The 23883-nt window shown below is 35.3% G+C and overlaps 1 protein-coding gene across 1 annotated transcript in view; it reads right to left on the reverse strand.

The window, feature by feature from the left end:
• GNAI1 (G protein subunit alpha i1) overlaps positions 1 to 23883 on the reverse strand; it is an 89329-nt gene that overhangs the window by 1040 nt on the left and 64406 nt on the right. Inside the window, exons 4-7 of the mRNA XM_004602136.3 lie at positions 18929 to 19086; positions 14725 to 14853; positions 5094 to 5223; positions 3660 to 3813 (exon numbers count right to left, since the gene is read on the reverse strand). Coding sequence (XP_004602193.1) covers positions 3660 to 3813; positions 5094 to 5223; positions 14725 to 14853; positions 18929 to 19086 — 571 coding nt within the window. The remainder of the gene's footprint in view (positions 1 to 3659; positions 3814 to 5093; positions 5224 to 14724; positions 14854 to 18928; positions 19087 to 23883) is intronic.

Below are 23883 nucleotides of genomic sequence, written 5' to 3' on the forward strand. Positions count from 1 at the left end.
ACACACACACACACACACACACAGAATGTTGATTACATTTAATGAGCGTAAGTTACTCTTAAAACAAATATTTCCCTTGATCTTTTTTCCCACTTCAGTTTCCAAATGCTAGGCCATCTCCTCCCCCCACCCCGCCCCCCACCCGTTGTTAAAATTATGAGCTCTTTATTTTGGACATTAATGCCTAATAAGGAGAAAATCTGCAAATATCTTCTTTCATTTGGTAGAATGTTATGTCTTTTTTTAATGGCTTCATTTGTTGTAGACAGTTTTTTTTTTTTTAAACTTTAATGTGGTCCCATCTGTTAATTTTTTCTATTGTTTCCTTTGCTTTTGGTGTCAACAAAAATAAATTACTGATGAGACTAATATCAAATTTTCGACCTGTTTCCTTACAGGATTTTTATTTATTTATTTATTTGTTTGTTTATTTATTTGTTTTTGCTTTTTGGGTCATATCTGGTGATGCACAGGGGTTCTGGCTCTGCACTCAGGAATTACCCCTGACAGTGCTCAGGGGACCATATGGGATGCTGGGAATCGAACCTGGGTCAGCCACGTGCAAGGCAAACGCCCTACCTGCCATACTATTGCTCCAGCCCCTTTATAGGATTCTTAAGGTTAAAGATATTCTGTTGCTTAATGAAATATTTCTAGTTTTTGATGTAAAGTGTTAAGATAGTGGTTGGCAATCTCTGTGTGGCTGTCCAGTCTTCCCAAACCCATTCACGGAATAGATTGTCCTTTCCCCATTTATATATATTTTTGTTTTTTTGTCATATCATCATTTGTCCATGGGTTTATTAATTGATCTCTGTGCATATTTTAAATGTAAATACAATACCGTTGTGAGTACTATGTGTCTGAATATAATTTGAAGTAAAGAAATGTGGTATGTCCTTCTTTGTTATTCTTTCTGACGATAACTTTGGCTTTACAGGAACTTTTGTGATTTCTCATACATTTTAGGATTATTTTCTATTTTTGTAAAAACTGCCTCCAAGATTTTGATCAGAGTGCAGTGAATCTATAGTGGATTTGGCTACATGAGAAACTTAAAGATTTTTCCAATCATAAGCATGGAGTATCTTTGCTTGTTAAAAAAAATGTCTTCTTCAATTTCCTTTTATCATTGTCTTATAGTTTTTATTGAACATGTTTCACCTTCTCAAATAAGTTTGTTCTGACATACTGATTAGTTTTGATACACTTTAAAATTTGATTTTAAAAGATTTTTCTTCCTGATAGTTTATCAGTATACAATAATGCAATAGTAATGAAATTCCAGTAGGTATTTACTGATTCACTTGGGAACTCTCTGGTAAGGTGAGCACAAAGAAGGTAGTTCACAACTGGAAATAACAAAATGCACAGATTGATGAGAGCAAAATTTAGTTGTTTTGATTCTTGGTAATATAAATATCAGAATTTATAACAAGAATGAAAATATTTACAGTTTTATTAGGCACTAAAAAGTGTGTGAAACTGCACCTCAAATAATACGAAATTTAAAAAGAAACATTCTGAAAAGAGCAACTGTGTGAAATCATTTTGGACTTATTTATAGTAAAATCTTGAAAAAATTGGGGGTTAGAGGGCCTGACCTCTGTGCAGAGAGGAATTCTTGTACAATCATCGGCATCACTAAGCTTTATAGCTGATGGTTGACTGGAAGCCATAACAGTAATCTTCACATTCCACTCAAATGTGAATGGCATCATAGATGGTCTCTAAGTTTTTTTGTGCAAAAATTTTGATAAATTTAAACTCTATTATTTATAGTTTATATATGCAGGTAGTGATAAAATGCACCAATATTACATTTTGTAAAGTCATGGCAGACTGACTTTTGCTTAGCTTTTTGTTACTTCTAAGCTACAGTTTTTTTTCAAGTTTTCTTCATATTGTCGCAAATCTCAAATGCATTTTCCAATGTATTCACCTTTGAGTAAAAAAATAGCATATTAAGTAGAACCATACAGTTCAAACTATTGTGGTCCAAGGCTCAACTGTGACTCTCCAGTGCAAATAAGGCTGTAGTAGCAAGCAGTGTGGTTATATTTACTGAAGAACACAGCCCCCCTGGCTCCAGTGAGAATTTAATTAAATGTAAGGTAGTTGCTTATGGTCTGGGTACAGAAACAGACTTGAAATGCTGATGGGACTCTGTAGTTTAAGTAAGTTGTAGTGTTAATATCTGAAGGTGTGGGAGAGAAAAGCATTGATAGAATAAAGACACTGTAACATGTCTGTGCAAAGATAGTGAAGACTCAAGACAGGAATATAAAGGATGAAGTGAAGGTAAATAACGATTAATTAGCTAAATTAGCTAGACTGCGTAATACTTAGTTTATCTGTCTTAAAAGTCAAAGGTAGTCAACTCCAGTATTTTTCAAATGTGAAGTCAGTGCTTAAAAAATAGATTTTTTTGCATTTCTATGTTCATTGCAGCACTGTTTACAATAGCCACAATCTGGAAAAAAACGGAGTGCCCCCAAACAGATGACTGGTTAAAGAAACTTTGGTACATCTACACAATGGAATACTATGCAGCTGTTAGAAAACGAAGTCACGAAATCTGCATATAAGTGAATCAACATGGAAAGTATCATGTTGAGTGAAATGAGTCAGAAATAAAGACAGACATAGAAAGATTGCACTCATATGTGGAATATAAAGTAGCAGAGAGGTACGAGCTAGCAATGATGCAACTTCTGGCAGAAATTCCTCTGGACTTAGTTACTAAGATACTAAAATACAGAAATCCAGAACCCCGCGGCCGCTATTATGGCCACGCGACCTCATATCTCTTCATGCTAAGTTATGTTTAAGTGAGAATGTTGTATTGGGGGTGGTGGGTAGAGAGGTATGAATAAATATCTCTTTTCCTTGCACCTACTTTCAATAACATCCTGGAAAAGTGCTAATTAATGAATAACAAGTGTTTGGGGCCTAACTCCTGGTTTCACTGACAGTATAGACTAAGACTTGTAGACCTGTAGACTAGTAGACTAAAGCTTCGACCTTGTTCAAGATCAAAGAATTATCAAATAATTAATTATATAATTAAATAATTAAAAGAATTAATTATTAAATAATTAAAATAATTAATTATAAATAATTTAAAAAGTCAGGACTGTACCTATCCTTTTTGCTCACTTTAGGTATATTTTAGTGCAATTAACAATCTCATTACCAAATTTCCTATGAAAGCTTCTCAAATTTCTCTAAGGAGTTAGTGGGCTCATCTATTCTTTCCTCATTTAAGCACATATTATTACTGATGGTCTTTTGTGGTATCATAGTACCTGCTCTTGTTTGCTTATAACTATGTTTGTCTGAGATTAGATAGTGAGAAGAGATAATATTTTATTCATAGTGCATCACATTGTACTTTACTTAAGTTCACAAATGAATGAGCAAATGAATCTTTTACATTTATGAAAACTTGGATTCATAATAGAAAATTATCTTAAGATTCTCTAATAAAAATGTTATTGTTCAGTGATACCCCAAGGACATTTAATGCTTAAATAGTTTGATACATAATTTCAAGTTAAGAATTGCTAAGTCAGATGATTCATAAGATGAAATCTTGCTTGTGGGAAAGCTTTCCTTAGAAATATGACCTGATAGATTTTCTATAGAAAGTAAAATACCTGCATATTCTGGATAGCATATAGTAAGAGGGCTCTTTTTGATTTTTTCTTCGAAGAGATCTTTCTTGTTTAGAAAGAGTATGATAGATGTATCTGTAAACCACTTGTTGTTGCATATGCTGTCGAACAACTTCATGCTTTCATGCATTCGATTCTGTGGCACAAAAGAATACATCCAGTTTATCATTAATATCAAGGCTTTTGAGATGATATATTTTAAAAAACACACAACAAGTGCTGTAATGAAATACAACTTAGTTGAAAAGCAGGCAACATACCCAAACATAAGCCATTTTTTTAAAAAAGCATGCTCTAATTTTAGGTGAGATCATCACATTATGCATTCAGCCAACACTGGCTAATGTGGTGGCCACATGCCAGGATGTTGGGTATGGCATTGGGGACCCACACAATCTTGGGGTGCCAAATGCAAACAGTTCAGCGACTCCGCTGTAAACCAAGGTTTGACTGAGATTGCCATTAACAGATTGAAGTTACAAATGAAACAAAATCAATGAGCTCTACAGGCTATATACTTGCCTGCTCTTCCAGAACTGGTGGGTTTAAGACAGACACTGTTATTAGATGGCATTTAAATGAACATACGATGGCACGTGTATTTATTATGCTCTAACTGCGTACACCTGACTTTTCTTTTCCCTTTGTTTTCGTTGGAGGGTTTCTCTAGTACTGCCCCAGGAGCCTGTGCTACTCCAGGTATAACTTGGCCGGGCTGATGAGCTGCGCCAAGCCAGATGGTTCAAAGCTGGCTTGGTAATATGGTGCTGCTCAGGCCCTGCACTGCATTGAGTTTCCACGGCTACACCCAGTGATGTTCTGGCAACCATGCGGTGCTAGGGATTGAACTTGGGGCTTTTCTCATGCCAGGTCTTCATTCCAGCTCTTTGAGCTGTCTCCACTGCCACTTCATAGGATGTTAAGTGTGTTTGAAAACTTGCATTTCGATTGTTTACTTGTTTCCCTTTTCCAATTGGTACCAGAGCTAATTTTTAACGGTAGTCCTAAATTTCTTCAGAGCAGTGGTGAAATGCAACCCATGTGAAAAAGGTAAAAATATACCAAGGATTCAGTATTACTAATTGGCAAATGAAATTAGTTTGATAAAATGAGTTATTGTGGAACTAACTTGAAATCGCTTATATAGCTAGGAAACTGGAAGTTAAGCATGAGATTCGCAGTCTTTTCCTTTTTTCTCAGGATCCATCTGTGCTGCTTTCATACACTTCCCTTTTAGTATGCCAACAGAAAAGATAGAGGAGCCTGAACTTTCAAATAATTCAGGCATTAGCAAGAATTTCTCAACAATTTTTCTCAGAATTTTGCACAAGAAATCCTTCCTGAGAAATACTCTTGGCAGCATCTCTGGCTCTTCCAATTTCATGACCAAGCACTATAAAAAGTGGTGCTACTTGCCATTTCTTCATCTTCAGCGAGTACAAGGTCATAGTCACTCAGCGCCACACAGAAGATGATGGCAGTCACTCCTTCGAAGCAATGAATCCATTTCTTCCGCTCAGATCGCTGACCTCCCACATCAAACATTCTGTAAGAAAGAAGATAATGAGACTGACATCACACTAAGTGTATGTATGAAAGTTTTTTTTTTTTCTTTTTGGGTCACACCTGGCAATGCACGGGGATTACTCCTGGCTCTGCACTCAGGAACCACCCCTGGCGGTGCTCAGGGGACCATATGGGATGCTGGGAATCGAACCCGGGTCGGCCGCGTTCAAGGCAGACACCCTACCCGCTGTGCTATTGCTCTAGTCCCCAGTGTATGGAAGTTTTTATAGGGCAACAACAACAACAAAAATTCTTCAAATAGCAAAGAGATGGTGGGGTTTAAAGGAAGGAGAAAGGATTTTATGGGAGAAAAATAACATCACAAATTGGTTTGCAGAAAGTCCTGGTTTTTCTTTTTTCTTCTTCTTTTTTTCTTTTTTTTTTTGCTTGTTTCTCCACACCGGGAGATGCACAGGGGTTACTCCTGGCTTTGCACTCAGGAATTACTCCTGGCGGTGCTCGGGGGACATATGAGATGCTAGGAACTGAATCCAGTCGGCTGCATGCAAGGCAAACTCCCTACCCACTATACTACCACTCGAGCCCCTGGTTTTTCTTTCTACTGAAGGAAGACTATTTTGAAATAAAACCAAAAACCAAAATGAAGATTCATTAACAAAACGCTTTAAGCAAAGTATTAAAACATATACAAATTAATGCGTATAACCAGAAGAGTCTCAGGAACAACCAAGGCTGAGCCCGTCATAACTCTGTGACGTAGGAAAACTAAGGACAGCAGACAAGGCTCCCTGACTCCACACCAGAATTGTATTGTTTTTCTCTGAGGCAATAAAAGTAGGACTCTGACATGAAGAAAGCATTCCAGGTATTCTTTAAAAAAAAGCTGAGCAAGCATGTCAAATACAGATGGGGTATATAAGGTACATAGGGTACATAGGTGCCTAAATTAAAGCCAGCTATAAGCAATAAACAATAAACTGATGACCCAACTTTCAAATTTAAAATCGAAAATGAAAAAACTTTAAAACTGAACTTAAGAATGAAAAAATTTTAGAATAAAAAAAGTCTTAAAGTATAACCTGGAATGAAGAAGCTTTAAAATTTAGAATGAAGAGTCCCAATTTTCATACAATACCCAGTGTATACTACTGTACAGGACAGTGTCTGGCAATGTACAGGATAGCAAAACGAATCGTACAAGCACAAAAGGTTTTTCTTCTTCCTACAGAGCTTATTACATTAAGGGAAAATCTGAAATTCACATAGATTATGTTATGCAACCTGGAAACAGCCACTTATATAATGAAAACACTATGCAAAGTGGCACATTTTTAAAGGCTCCATTTATCTACATGGTACACTAATTAAAACAGTCCCTATTTACTTATCAGGCAAAAAGAGTTTTGCCTGCAGAGCGGTATTGTACTGTAGAACAAATATGAATATAGAACTAGCTTTGGTTCTATACCATCAGGTGATCATTTATTGGTTTCATTAGGAAACTGTTTATAAAGTTAAAAGTATGTCATGTAACAAAATGATTCTACCATAAAATGGGTGAGACACAAAATGAATAGATATTTTGGAAGATCTAACGGAAACAAAATAAAATGCTGAGTCTTTATTAAATTACCGATGAACACAATTTGAAAATATATTTTCCAAATATATAACCTATGTTAACATCTTTAGTCAAATACACACACCGCAGAACCAATCAACATAATAAAACCCACCCATTTCATACTCAGTTATAGAGTTAAGCACTAACCAAATGCTGCATAAAGGTATTTTATAGATGATTGATATTTTTTTTTATGTTTTATTTTTATTTTTTTTATTATTTTTATTATTTTTTTAAATTTTTTATTGAGTCACCATGTGGAAAGTTACAAAGTTTTCAGGTTTAAATCTCAGTTATACAATGCTCGAATACCCATCCTGATTGATATTTTTATGAAGGTGATTCTTCTTCCTCATTTTTTTTTTTTGCCATACTTGGCCGTGCTCAGGACTTATTCTTGGCTCTGCACTCCTGACAGCACTTGGGGGTCTGATATGGGATGCCCAGGATTGAACCAGGATCAGCTATGTGCAAGAGAAGGACCCTATCCACTGTGCTATCTCCCCAGTCCCTAAAGGAGATTATTCTAGATAATATAGGCAGACTTCATCCAGTCAATTGTAAGGCCTTGAGAACAAAAATCTAGGTTTTCTGAGGAAAAATAGTTCTGTCTCATATAGCAACATAAGTTTCTGCAAATCCTGGATATATCAGCCCTGCAATCATAAACCAATTTCTTGAAACTTTCTCTGGAGAATTCTGTTTAGTGCACGGAGAGCTGATGCTAATACTAAAAATACCTGAAAAAAATGTGGGCTTGCTTTAGAATTGGGTAACAGAGTTTAGATAGTTTAGATGAATTTTTTGATGCTTAACAGAAAAAACAAACTAGAATGCACTAAAAAACAATTTAGTTAGGACAGATACTAAAAGTGAAATTTCAAATCTTTTCGACCATATTATTAACTTTCTTCTTTACTTTCATCTTAGTAAATGCATATGGCATGCATGAAAAATAAATCTTAGGAGATGTTAATGTTAAAGGTATTTGTGGTGGCATCTTGGGAATGGGAAAGAAGAAACAACAATGCCTGAGGAAAGGCAAACATTGTTTCAAAGAAGCAAAAAGCTGGCTAAACTTTGTTTTAGTTAGTGAAGAATGCAATGTAGAGCAGTAAGCAATGAGCCTCTTGCTAACTGAAGCGAAGAACAGGTTATAGAGCCTTACTCTCCTTGTTTCTAAAGGAGTGAAAGGAGGCAGAGGAGCAAAGGTTAGGCTGAAAGGTACCAGACACACAGAGAAGGAGAGCAAATGATACAGGCCAAAGACTTAGTGATGTAGTGATGCAGATATAACCCAGATAATACCTAGCATTGTCAGCAACTAAAAGAATTATTATGAGAGAAGAAATTTGTTTTAAACATAATATAGCCCCTCTACCTTTTTTTTCTTTTTTTTAAACTATAGCAATTTAAAATCTGATTAATTAATATATTAATTTCACCTCCCAAATGATACAATAACAAAGAGTATCTCTTTTGATCCCTTTATATTTCTTACTAGGGATGCTTGCATGCATATGTATTTCATAAATAATTGCTAAACAAATAAAATGTGTCCACAGATATTTAAAAAAACACTTTAAACTAGCTTTCTATATAGAGAATTTTGGTATGAGGCAAACTTTTACTATTTAAGAGAAAAATCTACCAGTTAGTTATTTATTGAAATATTAAATCTAAAAGAGTTTTACCTTGGTAATCAAGAAATCTGACTACAAAAGAAGTCTATTTATTCAACTTAGAAATAAGTGAGGTGAATTCATATATTGTTCGTATACCAAGACCCTTTCATATAAGTGAGTTCTCTTAAAATTAGTGTGCATCAAAATCACTAGTGGATGATACTCTTCAAGCTGATCCTGGAATATAACCTGAAAAATCACTGAAAATTCATGAGTCATGGAACAAGAACTAAGAACTGCTATAACAAATGATCAGATTGCTACCTTAGAGATTATTACTTAAGAGTTTTCATTTTCCAGAAAAGCCAGATTAAAAAATATAAAGCATTATTTCATATATAATCATCAAATTTTAAAAATTATCTATTTTTATATGTAAACGTGAGACTTTTGACAAGCATTAAAAATGAAAAAATCTGAGACTTCTTAGTTTCCTTATTTTAGGGGAAAGAGAAAGAAGAAGGGGATATTGGCGAGTCTAACATTTGCTGATTTATCATTAGATAATTAACTGATAACACTGTGACCAAGAATCACTGGTATAAAGCCAGCTGACCATACAAGCTGTTTGTTGTTATTCAAAAACTGGTTCCAAGACCTCCATAGATACCAAAATCTGCTAATGGTTAAGTCTCTTCTGAAATGGGAAATAATTGCTATCATTCATCTTTTTGTACACTTATAGTCATCTCAATTGGCTTGCATAATTTGTCAGTAATACCAAATACAATGTAATTATTATATACATGGTTGTCATACTATATTGTTTGGAAAAATGACAAAAATCTATACATGCTCAAAAAGATATAATCTTTGTAGATCTAACCATATAGTAAAAATTTTGATCCACTGGTGGAATCCATGAACATGGTATTCTCATTCCTAGTTAACAAAGGACCAACTGTTTGCAGCCTCATAACTAAGATGTGAAAATTCAAAACCCAGTGTGAAATTTTGTAGTCAGAGTAAAAAAAAACTGTCATGATTAAACTAAGAAGAGGAATGCTTACATTTTATACTTGGCAAAATATCGCAAAATAACCTCCATAAACACTGCCCACAAATGCCTCCTCATAGCAGTGATAAAATATATTTAAAAACTGCAATGACTTCTTGTCTTATTTTGTAATAATTTCAATTACAAAAAAGTGAAATTGTAATTTTACTTTATAGTTAATACTAGAAGATATCGACTGGAGTGATATTTATTTAAATATATTTAAATAAATATATTTAAAAATATATTTAAAAACTGCAATGACTTCTTGTCTTATTTTGTAATAATTTCAATTACAAAAAAGTGAAACTGTAATTTTACTTTATAGTTAATACTAGACGATATCGACTGGAGTGATAGCACAGCGGATAGGGCTTTGCCTTGCACGCAGCTGACCCAGGTTCGATTCATCTGTCCCTCTCAGAGAGCCCTGCAAGCTACTGAAAGTATCCCACCCGCATGGCAGAGCCTAGCAAGCTACCTGTGGTGTATTTGATATGCCAAAAACAATAACAACAAGTCTTAAAATGGAGACGTTACTTGTGCCTGCTCCAGCAAATCGATGAACAACAGGAAGATAGTTAATACTAGATAGTAAATCATGACATAATGATGATTTTTAAAAATATCATTATCTGCTTTACTGTTGCCCTCATCCTTCTGAGGCTCATTTAACATTTAAAACACTAAGTTTGAACCATATACTAGCTAGCATTGACAGTTATTTAAAAGATTTCTGATCCAAAGTAAAACAAAGTTTATACGAGGTTCATGAACCTATGCTTATCTTTAAAAGAGCAAGTGAAAATAGTAACTAAATACATTCTCTGAAATTCTATCTCATCAAAATAAACAACTTAAACTTATTAAAGGAGACAAAATAGAACAAATTAAATGAACTTCTCACAGGGATCATGGTGAAAGACAACTGAATCCCAGGACTGGCTGAAAGTGAGAATGGTTTGAAACTGAATTACAGTAGAGATTGCTTTAAGTACCAAAAGACCAATTTACCACTTATCACTGCTATTTCCCACCATTTCAGAACTGTAACCAAGTTTGACCTAAGTCTAGAATAGTTACCTGTTAATCCCATTATCCCATATTTTCTCCTCTGACTACTCAGCTAGTAGTCATAGTTTGAACATAATTTAAATTTGCTATAAAACATGAGTTTAAAGCAAGGCAATTTTTTTAAAAAGCCAAATTTAAAATATCTAAATTGTACTAGGTTAAAAAAAAAGAACAATTTTATGCCTAGTCTAACAATGTACTTCCTAATGATGGAAATAACTTTGTAATTTAAAAATGGTATTAGTACTTAGATTAAACACATGATTTTTTTAAATGTTAGTTTTGAATACTCAAGTTCAAGCATTTATTTCATATAGAAGTAGTAAGTCGACTAAAAGAAAGTGAATCATTTCAATAACACATACTGTAAATGGCAATAAGTGTCCATTGACTATTTAAAACATAGTGGCAACAAAAAATATTAAAAGTAGATGAAAAAACATACTAGGTAATTATGAGGACCACAGATGAGAGGTATGATCCTGTAGCAATGGGACCTGAGGGTGCTCTCGGGAAGGTGGGTGGCACTGGCCCCGCTCTCCACTGGGATGTGATGGGGTGGGGGGCGCACGTGTGTGGCCCCACCACAGCTGCATGAGCACGATTCCAGAGGCCAGCTAAACTACCTTTGATATTGGCAGCTCCTTGCAAAATGTCTCCAGACTGAGAACTAAGCCGCGGCCCCATGCCTGCCCAGGAGGGGAAAGGTTTTTCTCTCTCGCCTTTTCCTTGGTGGAGGGGAGAAGGGCATGGCGACCGCCATATTATGAAGACCACAGATGAGAGTTACAAGCTTGCAATGATCCAATTTCTGGAAGAAATTTCCCTGGACTTAGTTGCTAAAATACAGAAATCCAAAACCACGCGGCCGATTTCTCTTCAAAGCAGGTCTGACTCTAGAGGGAACACCTAATAATAATAGTGAGGGTTTTTTTTTTGAAATATTGAATGTAACCAAAGTAAAGAGAAAGTAAAGTGAGATTTATCAGTTACACAGGCAGGGGGTGGGGAGGATGGGAGGTATACTGGGGTTATAATAAGGTAGAACATTTTTGAAAATAAATTTTGGAGAAATGCTGTCATACACAAAACATTTAATTTTAGTCTTCTGGAAAACTCAACTACACAAACTTGAGTATGAAATTAGTGAATGACAAACTCTAACAAAAAATGTACTTTATTAAAAATACTATGAAGGGAATTAGAGTACTATAAATTACATATATTTGACAGTAATTTGCCAAAACTTGAACGGCGAGTTTCTTTTTAACAGTGTTTTTTAAATTTTTGAACAGGTACCAATTTTTAAAATAATTTCAGGAAGTCTGCTTTATTATCATTACTATATTCAAGCATTAGCAAATTCTACTACACAGCATATACTTTAAAAGTCTCATATGAGAATTAATCACTGCAACAATTTTTAATAAAACTAAAAAAGAAAAGACTAAACTGTTTAAAAAAACAATATGGGATGTTGTATCTGCAGACCAAAAACAGATAAATCATACCATTTATCAAATTTTAGTAGATTGTTTCTGGGTTTATTTTTTGTATTTTTGACATGGAGAAAGTAATAACTTTTTTAAAAAGCCTCAGGTGATCTGTACACATTCTTGTGAAAAGATTTTATTTGTAAAGAAATAAAAAGTCTCCTGTAAATACTACATATATATATATATATATATATCACAAATAGATTACAATTTATCTGCTAATTTCATGGTATTAAAAAAGTAAATTCTGGGAAAAGCATGAGATTAAAATTAAAAACATCGTCATAAAGAATTAAATATACCATGTTATTTCTAACACATGTTTCTGTACTTGTAGGATTATACTGGTTTGTCCTTTATGCCTTGTCACAGGGGACCTTAGGTTTATTGGGTTGCTCCCATCATAGTGCCCCCTTTCCTCTCTATTTACTTATAACTTCTTTCTTTGTGCTCTATCTGTGAATCACCTTTATCTCTTAATCAGACGCTGTTAACTTGTAAATATTGTTTTTCTCTTCTCTTTAATGTCCTTTGCATGATTGGTTACTTCAGAGCAATGTCCTTTTTCTATGGACACAGGAAGGCAGTTAAAAAGACAAGCCTGTCACTTGGGCGTTAATTGACTCCAGATGATATTCACTCCTGGGCTTCTGTTCTCTTGACTTAAGCCTCAGTTGCCCTTACTTCCCAGCACCCCCAAAAGCAGGGTCCTGACCAGGGACTGGATGGATCCAGGACAAGCTGTGAGCTAACCCGGTATCAAAATGGGCCAGGCCAGAAGTGCCATAATACTTAACTATAAGTTAAGAGCATGGACATGGACAAAATCTTTCATGCTCCAAAAAGTAATAACTGGATTAGGACCCTTCTAGGGTTAGGAAAGATTAATCTGGCCTGAGCACCGTAGTCTGAGATCTATAGTAAGATGTCCTCAGGAGAGCCACCCTACAAGCTTCAAGTATCTCTTACTGTGTCCATACAAAATAACTAATATTAAAAAGCAGAATTAAGGTGCTAATTAAGACGTTAATTAAGTTATTGGACTAAAGAGAGGAGAAACACCTTTAGGTGGTATTTCCACCCTTGAGCCAGATGGGCAATCAGGAAGGGCTTTTGATATACTGATTGTGCTACCAGGTGAGGTGTGGTGACTACCCGAAGTGCAGGGAGTTGGTGAGAGACTCGAGAGAGACCAGGGCAGCAAGATGGAGTGTGGAGAGACTAGCAAGGGGGACAGAGAGAGAAGAACATGGGGAAGAATGCAGGAGCAGGCGCGTGAAGAGACGAGAGACACCGGAGAGATGAGCGTGATAGACTGGAAGAGAAGGGAATGAGGGCAGAGTGAGATGAGAATGAGGAATTTAGTGAGACTGGAACAGGCCGGTGGGAAGGATGGAATAAACAGCAACTGATCATGAACCAGCCTGGCCCCCTCATTATCCTCCTTTGACTGAACATGGCATCAGTTGCCCTGTGTGGGGAAGCGACCCGAGACCACAGAGAAAGAGGAGAGAGGAGAGAGGGAGAGGAGAGAGAGAGGGGGAGAGAGAGATAGAGATAGAGAGAGAGAGAGAGTTTTATAGGAAAAACCAAAATTTATCAATTAAAAAGTACATTTGGTTGTAGGTAAGCAGAGATTTTTCCTCATTATCATGAATCTAGTAATTATGGAAATAACAGAAAAGTAGAATGGCAAACAAATATGCAATCTTTGTAGTTATGTAAATATGAATTCAATGCAATGAACTTTCTTGAGCTTGGTTGACTGTAAAATAAGACAAGAGGACTCAACTCCAAGAATCCTCCTATTTCTAAATGCTGTAAGCATGTATTATATAAAAATACATAGTAATAATCAGTAGACTGTTGATTTTAAAACTAATCCTTCTCTTTTAACATTTCTATAAGTTAGTATATGTTCTATCCATCTAACTTTTGTCACTTACAGTTAGATGACAAAACTTCCCTAAAATATATAATATCATAATAGCATTTACTCTTAAAATGCAAAGCCAAATAAGCGTTTTTAGGAAAAATCACAGTGAAAAAATAATAGAAAAAGAGTTTCCCTGGCTATTTTTTTCTTTTTTTAGGGAATAAGATTTTGGCCACACCCTCTTGTAATAAGGGTTATTCCAGGATCTGTGCTCAACGCCTACTCCTGGTGGTCCTTGGGGGATCATATGTGTTGCTGAGATTGCATTGCATGTGGGCTGCCCACATGCATTGCAAGCATTCCGTTGTTGCTTTTTTGGGTCACCCCTGGCAATGCTCAGGAGTTACTCCTGGCTCTGCACTCAGGAATTACTCCTGGCGGTGCTTGGGAGACTATATGGGATGCTGGGAAACGAACCGGGTCGGCCACGTGCAAGGCAAATGCCCTACCCGCTGTGCCATCGCTCCAGCCCCCACTGCACGCATTTCATCCCTGTACTGTTTCTCCAGCCTTGGGTAAATTCTTCCTTAATAAAAATATAAATGATTTTCCAAAGAATTTCCTCCTTTACCCCCAAATTCTTTTGTACAATAATCTAAGAAAAAAATTAGAATTTCCAACTCCCAAATTTTAACTTTGTTAGCATGACATTTATCCCATTAATGTATTTGTCTTTAAATTGATATATCTTATTTTAAAAATACTCACTTAAAATGAAGATCTTTGAAAGTAAAATGAGTTTCAACAATTCCTGTAGTTTTTACTCTAGTTCTGAGAACATCTTGTTGAGTGGGGATGTAATTTGATTGTGCTATTCTGTCCAGGTCATTCAAATAGCTGAAAAAAAATCATCAAAGCAATATGCTCATAGTTAATAAGCCAACACAGATCAATAAGCCAACACAGATCATTTAAAGCAAAGACTAAACATTTTGATTCATGCAATAGCATAAATTTACCAGGAATTTTTTTAAAAAAATGTGTACTAATATAATTTAACCAATTTGTTTTCATTACTTACATGTTAATTTCAACTAAAATGAACATGTTTTATACTTCTCCAGCCATGAAGCTCTTTTAGCTTTTTAAAATGTAAGTACTTGTTATTAGGAACAGTAATTAGTAATTCTATTTCTTGGGCAAGAAAACAAATAATAATTACTGAATGTCACTCAAACTAAATACATACCAGGATTTGCGTTTTAAATTTCTTTACTAATTTTTTTTCTGATGTTGCTCGGTGGGTACATTTCAGAAATTACACCTTTGTTGAGTGTTTAGAAGTCCCAGTTAATGAGCAATAGGAAAAACCCCTCTGGTCAAAGATTAAATTTGATGTTACTTTTCAATCAATAATTATCTATTATTTTAAGATATGAACAATGGTATAGAAATAGTCCCTTACTATTATATTTTACTGCCTCTCTCAAATCCCTATTCACTGTATTTTATTTCTCAATGGTCTTATTTACTCATTCAACTGTATATGGTGCCATGTTGATATATAAAGTCAGTGGTTTGAATATCATGCAATTTTTGATTTCACACACTATTTTGTGTCAATATTACATGGTAGTCAGTGGCATCATGGAAAACCTACATGTGAAATGCATAAATAAGAATTTCTGGATAGTCTGGTTACAACTAGAAATCTAAAAGATGCAATGGAAGAAAATTAAATATCACTTCCTCAAGAGAAGCAGCAAATAAAGTAGCATGGAAACAGAAATAGTTCTATTTTGTTTCTCAGACCCTCAAATGGCTACTCTCATCGACTATGTGCAACTTTAAAATAGGTGTCAGGAGACCAAACATGTAGCTCAGCAGTAGAGCATTTGCCTTGCATGTGTGAGCCCTGGTTCAATCACCATCACTGCATAATAAAAAGGCGGGACGTAGTCAATGAACCCGATAAAATCAGCTTAATGTGGAAGGCATCATTCCACTTTCTGTAATACTTGAGGGGAACCACGAAAGATAACTTAGAAAATAGAATCCAGGCTGCCATTAGGCACCAATTATTGTAATTCACATGAGTCTTGTCTTCTAAACTTGTTTTTTGGGAGTTGGAGAGATAGTACTGTAGGTAGGGCGCTTGCATTGCAGGCTCACTGACCTGGGTTCCAGTTTCTGGGATCCCATATGGTCTCTGAGCATGCCAGGGGGAACTGCTTAGTGCAGAGTCAGGAATAAACCCTGAGCAACTGCTGGGCGTGGCCCCCAAACCAAAACCCATCAAACCAAGAAATCCTGTTTTTCAGCCATTTGGGAGAGGGAGATGCAAACAAAAGGAGCTCATGAATATTTCATGTTGGCCATGTGGTTGGAAAGTTACCTAAACACTGAGCTAATAACCAAAAATATATTATACCATTAATATATGACTGGAATTGATCCTAGACCACTTGGAGAGACCATAACATGTCACACTAATGATAATCCCACAGTTTTATCTGTTTCTTAAGAAAATGTGATCATATAAATAGAACAGACTGTGGAAAGATTTTGTGTTTGAAAATGTAATCTATTATTCAAAATGTGCTTATGCTGACACATTTATTTACTTAGAGCTTCTCTAGTTATAATAATCATTACAAATGCACATTTATGTATTTTTTTCTTGCTCTTATTTATTAATGTTTAAATAGGGGTCACACCCAGAAGATCTGGGTAAGGAACAGAAGATAATCCTGGAGCTACTAGAAGCCAGTGCTGTGGTGTCTTGAAGTCACTAGGGCCACAGCCCATCTTGCAGGGGTTGGGGCAGGCAGTGCTAGGATCAATCTAAAGACCTCTTCTTTCTAAGCATGTGATCTTCCACTTAGAGGTCATCTCATAGTCCGGAAAAAATACACATTTATAGTTCAACAAACTAACAAAAAAAGAAGTTAGGTACCGTGGAACAATTTCAACTGTTAAAATATCACCAACGCCAGGTTTATAATGACAATTAGTCTTAATAGACAACTTGACAGTATTCACCATCTCCAACCAAGAACTCAGAACTCAAGATAGTCTCAATCACGATGGAGAAAAAAGAATTCTGAATTACTAATACACAATCATAGGGAGCTAAGGTGACAGTTTTTTCAATGAATATCTGAGCACTGGGAACAGGAGAAGGGCTCTTAAGCAGCAGATTCAAGGGATTCAGGAAGTCGCCCAAAATACAATCTACTGTCCTTGAGAAGCATCCTGTAATGGCAGGGATACAGCCCTTAGTTGGGCTCAGCACAGAACAGCTTCTGACCCGAGCAGTGATTTCCATTTAGGTCTCTCTGACGGTGCCAAAGTAAACAATTTGGTCTGAGATGTGTTCTTGCTCTAAGTCATCTTTCTAAACTTTATCCCTTAAAAAGTTTGGCTTATTAGTTCATTAATTATTAACACAGGGCATATTAAATGACGACTATCTTAGACACTGGAACTACAATGTTGAATCAAACAAAGCTTTCTGCATTTATGGTATAGTACAGTGGCAGAGATAGGAAAAAATAAACCAACAGCCTCAATGTAACTATGAATCAAATTACTTGACAATAAATGTAAATTTGTGAGTAGTATAAAACAAAGCATTCTCTCACGAATATATAAAGTGAGAATAAAATGACCTATTCAATAATTCAAGGAATAATTTTGTAGCACAGGTCATGACACCAGATGAGCAACATGTTTAGGATTAAATAAAAATATAAAAAATATATGTAATATATGTATTTATATATTTATAAATAGAACATTATAAAACTCCTATGGAGTGTACTCTAACATGACCTTTCCTCAAACTAAATAATTCATTTTATTAAGTATGAGGACAAAACTAACAAACATTAGTTCACTTTTCTTTATGACAATGTGCACATTTTTACCAAGATGATTTAATATCAGTCATATTCCAATTAATTCTCACTCTGTGTTAAGCACATCTTGGTCTAGATAGTACTAGAATAATCTTGGAACCTGAGTGCACAGCACATATATTAATACCAGTTAATGCTACTTATATATGATATTCATGATAATATATACTAAGCTCTGAAAACAGATACTTGACTTTTTTAAAACTTGTGAAGCATAAATCAGAACATTTCATCATTAGATTGTATTACAATTTGCTTTACACACTGTATGAGACTACCACCTGTAAAAACAGGGCACAATTTTTATTCCCAAAAAACCTGTACTTACATATGTGCAAAATATCAACACACACAATTTACAATTTCCTAGTACATAAATATTTTCTCAAGCGAGAAAGAGTTTGGTCTCATAAGCAGCCCTTTATTTATTTATTTTTTCTGCAACTTGTTAGGTATCGAAGTCACACAGGAAAATATGAGTCAATTAAACATAGCAATATTCTGTTATCACATTCCATAATTATTTCCTGGTTCCCCTTTTTATTATAAAACTTGTCATGAAATTCTAAGCAGAAAACATTGTCTTATTCATAAGCAGCCCTTTACAGAAGCATGTTTCACTAGACAAGTTAACTCTTTTCACAACCAGTATATTGAAAAGATTCCAATCAGTTATCCTCTCCATCAGCGAGTCCCCTTTGGCTAGTGCCAGGCTGATGAGAGATAAGTCTAAATTTAGGGTGAACTCAGAAAAGTCACAATTATTTTCATTATTTTCTTGGAAATATACTAGAAACAGACATATTCTGCATAATTCAATTACAGTTACATAAGTACAATCCTTCGAGGTAGTTGTGGACACAAAACAACAGCACTGCTGTCTACAAACACTGACCAAAAATGAGACCAAGTTTTCAAATATTGTCATTCTAAACATCCAGAGTTGTATAAGAATGTGTCAGCCAACTCTGCAGCAAAAATTGACTTGGAGGTATATTTGACTTGCAAGTAATTATTCTTGATAGTTTAGTTCTGAAGTTCTGATTACTTACTATGCTGCAGAATCATTAAGCTGGTACTCTCGGGATCTGTTGAAACAGGCTTGTACACCACTGTCTTTCCACAATCTCTTTATAACTCCAGCTAGTTCTGCAGTCATAAAACCTTCCTCAGCAGCTCCAGCAAGCACAAAGAGTTGGCGGGCATCATCCTGAACATTCAAATACCATTAACAAAAAAGTAAAAAGAAAGACATTACAGATTGAAGTAGAAAGGGAAATTGTAAAAAAGCATAATAGTGAATTTCCTTTTTTTACTGGTGCCATAAGTTCTACTTCTCCAACACACAGATTTAAAAGAAAAAAGAAAAAGTCTTAACCAAAAGAATATAACCTTAAAACATGAGTTCCTGTTTTGTGGTACTCGGAATATCTTAACACAACACAAGGAAGGCTAAGGATGACCACACATACAGCTGAGAAAGGAGGCATACCAACCAGTTACCCACAGCAAGTCTGCTGTACACCAAAAAACACTCAGATTTACATACCAAAGACTGGGCTGGGCTGCCACATGAAATCTACATTGTCAATTACAAACTAAGCAGCACCTGAAATCTACATCCCAAAGACTAGGCTGGGCTAGAGCCTGGAATCTACAATGTAACAATTCAAGCTTTCAGCAGGACCCATCAATGATAAAATCCCATGGTTGTGTTTCTCTTCTCCTTGTCCAACAAACATATGAGTTTTGTATGGGCATAGCAAGAGACGTATTAAACTTTTAGAATTGCTCTCCTGGGGTCATCTCAATCTCAGACTACAGTGCTCAGGCCAGATTAGTCTTTCCTATCCCTAGCAGGGTCCTAGTCTCATCATTACTTTAAGATCATGACAGCACTGGTCCATGATCAGACTCTTAACTTACAGTTAAGAAGGAGACACTTTGGCCAGGCCCATCTCGATGCCAGGGTAGTACATAACTTACCGCTTGCCCTGAGTCCGTCTTGTCCCATGTCGGGACCCTGCTTTGGGGATGCTAGGAAGTAAGGGCAGCTGAGGCTACAGTCAAGAAAGCAGATGCCCGGGAATTAATAATATTCAAGGCCAATTAAATGTCTTTCTTTGTCCATACAAAAAGGACTTGCTCTGAATAAACTATGCAAAGGATTCAAGGAAAAGAGAAAAACATTATTTACAAGTTAACAGAACACTAAGAAAGAAGGTACAAATAAACACAGAGGAATGGGAGCACTGTGACGGGAGCAACCCAATAAACCTAAACTACCTGAAGCTATGTAATCCTACAATTACAGATTGAAGTAGAAAGGGAAATTGTAAAAAAGCATAAAAGTGAATTTCCTTTTTTTACTGGTGCCATAAGTTCTACTTCTCCAACACACAGATTTAAAAGAAAAAAGAAAAAGTCTTAACCAAAAGAATATAACCTTAAAACATGACTTCATGTTTTGTGGTACTTGGAATATCTTAACACAACACAAGGAAGGCTAAGGATGACCACACGTATAGCTGAGAAAGGAGGCATACCAACCAGTTACCCACAGCAAGTCTGCTGTACACCAAAGGTGGTCACTTTTGAAAAAAAGCAGAACAAAGGTCTTGTTCTTCCCACCTCATAATATTTCTAATTTAAGAATTTTATATACATCATTTAAAAATTACTTTCAAATAGAGTATAACTGAGTTGCTCATTTTCTGATATAATATAGAAAACCAAAAAAGTATAAGGAAGAGAGAAATCAATGTGGGATAAGCAAGTATTATCCCACAGAATAGTCTGATATTTTTAAAGAGATCTTAAAGTTCACTTTAAAACCACTTTAAAATTTTTCTATAAAAATTTTATTTTTTTATATTAAAAAAAAATCAATGGGCTAAGACACTAGGGTAGGTGTTTGCTAACTCAGGCACAGAAAATAAAAGCAGCAAAACCTTGGAGTAGAAACACTCACGATGCCTAGATAAGATAGCAACAAAACATTTTTAACAAAGGAAAACAATATGTGAGTTTAAGTTTTGCCTAACAGTAATTGTGTAAGCTTATATATTTATATTTAAAGCTATACTGACTTATAGGTAATCAACCACCTGGGGTCAGTTTTGTCCAAAAGAAACATAACATAATCTACTGACATACAACTGGTAGAAGAGGCCCTTTTCTAAAAGTTCAAGAAAAGTATGATTTTTATATTTTATTTAACTATACAGGGAATATCATATTGCTATGCAACTAGAATTGTTAATAAGATTCCATATTAAGTTTTTATACATGCTGTTCAAATTTTGGTGTCTTATTCACATAATCCATCTCGATTTAGTCTAGACCTTTCAAATACTTAACAGCCACATGTTATAGCTGCTATAATGCTAAATAAAATAAAAATTAGGCCAGGGAGATAATACAGAGGGTAACATGCTATTTGCCGTGCACATGGTTGACCGGAGTTCTATCCCTGACAAAACATATGGTCCCCTAAAAACCACAAAGAATGATTCCTGAGCACTGACTCAAGAGTAAGCCATGAATATATCTGGATGTGATCCAATCTCCCTCCCTTCCAAAATAAAATAAAATTATTCTTGAATTCAAAATATAGTTGAGTCAGAAATAGGGGAGACATGAAACTACTATCCATCAGAGATTCTCTTTGGCCTAAGATTTGCAACTTTATGTGAACTGGTAAACAACTCAACTTTTACTCAAAGGGCTCTTTTCCAAAGTATTAAGTTATATACAAAGTAATAGTATATATTATAATAAGGAGTTTAGAAGAGAAGCATTTGGTGACAAGGCTAGCAAAGAATATTAGCTAACAACATAAGCTCACTGGTTGCCAATTTGTGAAACATTTTTTTTTTCCAGATGGAACTCATCATAGAAAATGATTAAGTCTCTCAGCATGGGAACATATTACCAAGCATGCTTTTCTTTCTAGTAAATCACAAGAGAAATGCATGCAAATGACATCTGTAAATATCCTTATTAACACCCAACATAGCATGGTTTCGAGACATTATAATTAATTTATCATTTTCTAGTAAGCAATTATTCAGCTTTCCAAATAACTATCAAAGACAAAAGTCTAAATTTGTTCATTTTTATTGAGCAAATTCAAACTTTGTAGAAAAGCACTTTCCATCTGTGGGTTTTAAAGTGAACTTTTATTATACCATCATACAATTTCAATAGAGAATTACATCCCTTTTATGGGACATAAGATCACATTTTCTTCAAACCTTCTAGAAGCATGGAAAAAAAAGGACACAAAACGTTTTGTAATCAGGATCTACGAATTTCCGTCTCTGTGTGACATTTAAAAATGACTGTTCTTCACAAAATGTAAATTAGTCTCTTCTTGAAAACTTAATTGGAATAAATGTTATCCACAGAATAGATATCTCTATATAGTTTCAAGGAAACACATTTGAGCAGAAAAGTGATTTAGGAAAGTGATCTACCTAGTTTTGTTTTATATAAAACAAATCTGAGGCACAAAGAGGCAAATTAGTTTATTTGAAATCCCTTTGCGTTAGTCACAATCATAAATACTAGCCAATAATTTGCATGCAGCCACTGCCAGTGACAGGAGAAAATTTAAATTTTCATGACAACAGTCTGTCCTATCTTGCCATGGAAGGGGGTGTGCACGTAGAGACATAAACATGAGGACTTGAGACACAGCATGGCGAGTAGGGAGCTTGCTTGCCTTGCATGTGGCCAATCTAGAGTAAATCCCCAGTACCACACGGTCCCTGACAGGATCCCTGAGTAGAGAGCGAGGAGTAATCTCTGAGCAACCCTGGGTGTGATTCAAAAGTTTTCTTAAAAAAAAGAACACTAAACACAAGTGCACTGTATGCGTGACATAGGGTAAAAGAGATAGGTGACTCATTACAGAAGAAAATGCTGGAAATTTAATCAGAAGAGATATAGTTGAGGAAAGCCTCTTGCCATAACTCTTGTGGAGACAGAAAGAAAATAAATGTCATTTGTTAGGCTATTAATTGCTGGAAGAAAAAAAATCTTGGACACAGGCAAATTAATATATTTGCAAATTACGAAGTGGTAAATGATAATGAGATGATTTAGAGAATGCTAAGTTCCAGTTCATTCAACCGCGTGCTGTGGAACCCAGAGAGGATATATAAAATGCTACAGCACTAAGAGACATAGAAGCTCTTATTTTCCCACAGAGAATACCTGGACATTGTCCTTAAACGATTCTTTTTTTTTTAAGGAGTTATTTATGAGAATTTAGAAGAGACTGTCCAGGATGAGGAAGAGAACTTAGAAGAGAACTACCCAGGAAGAGGAAGAGACTACATGATTACTAGAAAAGAATTAGGCAAAAATAATGAGTTAAATTAAGAGTTAAACAAATGACGCTAGAAAGTACTTCTAAATAGTAGTCCCTAATTACAAGGATAGAATAATACGATAAAGAGCGCAAAACCAGTGATCCCTTGAATTCTGGAACACAGTAATAATCTACTGATGTCATGGGTACTATAAATGTGGAAATTCTTACTCAGCACAAAAAAATGGGAACTGCTTATGTACTTACATGTATTTAGTCTACCACACACCCAGAGTATACATTTACTCCTCCAAATCTAACAAAGCTGTACTGTTTTCCCTAAGGCTAGTATATCTTTAAGGAAATTCTAAGAACTTCAGTGGAGTCATCTCTACAACTCATGGTGCCTATCTCAGACATGAAATACCTACTTTTGAGACACAAGCATTTATTTATTGTCTAAACATACAACGTAATCAAACTAAAAATAAGCCAAGCAGGAGAACAAGAAGTAATTTAACTTTTACCCCAAAACATTACATAAAAGGACAAAAGCTTAAGAAGGAAATAATCCATGTTATATTTAGTTAACAATTTTTTTGACAAAACTGAAGCAAAGGGCTGGAGAGAGAATAGAGCTTCAATGCACTAACTTGCATATGGCTGTCCACGTTCAATCCCTAGCATCAC

This window comes from Sorex araneus, chromosome 1, assembly GCF_027595985.1.
Source record: "Sorex araneus isolate mSorAra2 chromosome 1, mSorAra2.pri, whole genome shotgun sequence".
NCBI classification, from domain to species: Eukaryota; Metazoa; Chordata; class Mammalia; order Eulipotyphla; family Soricidae; genus Sorex; species Sorex araneus.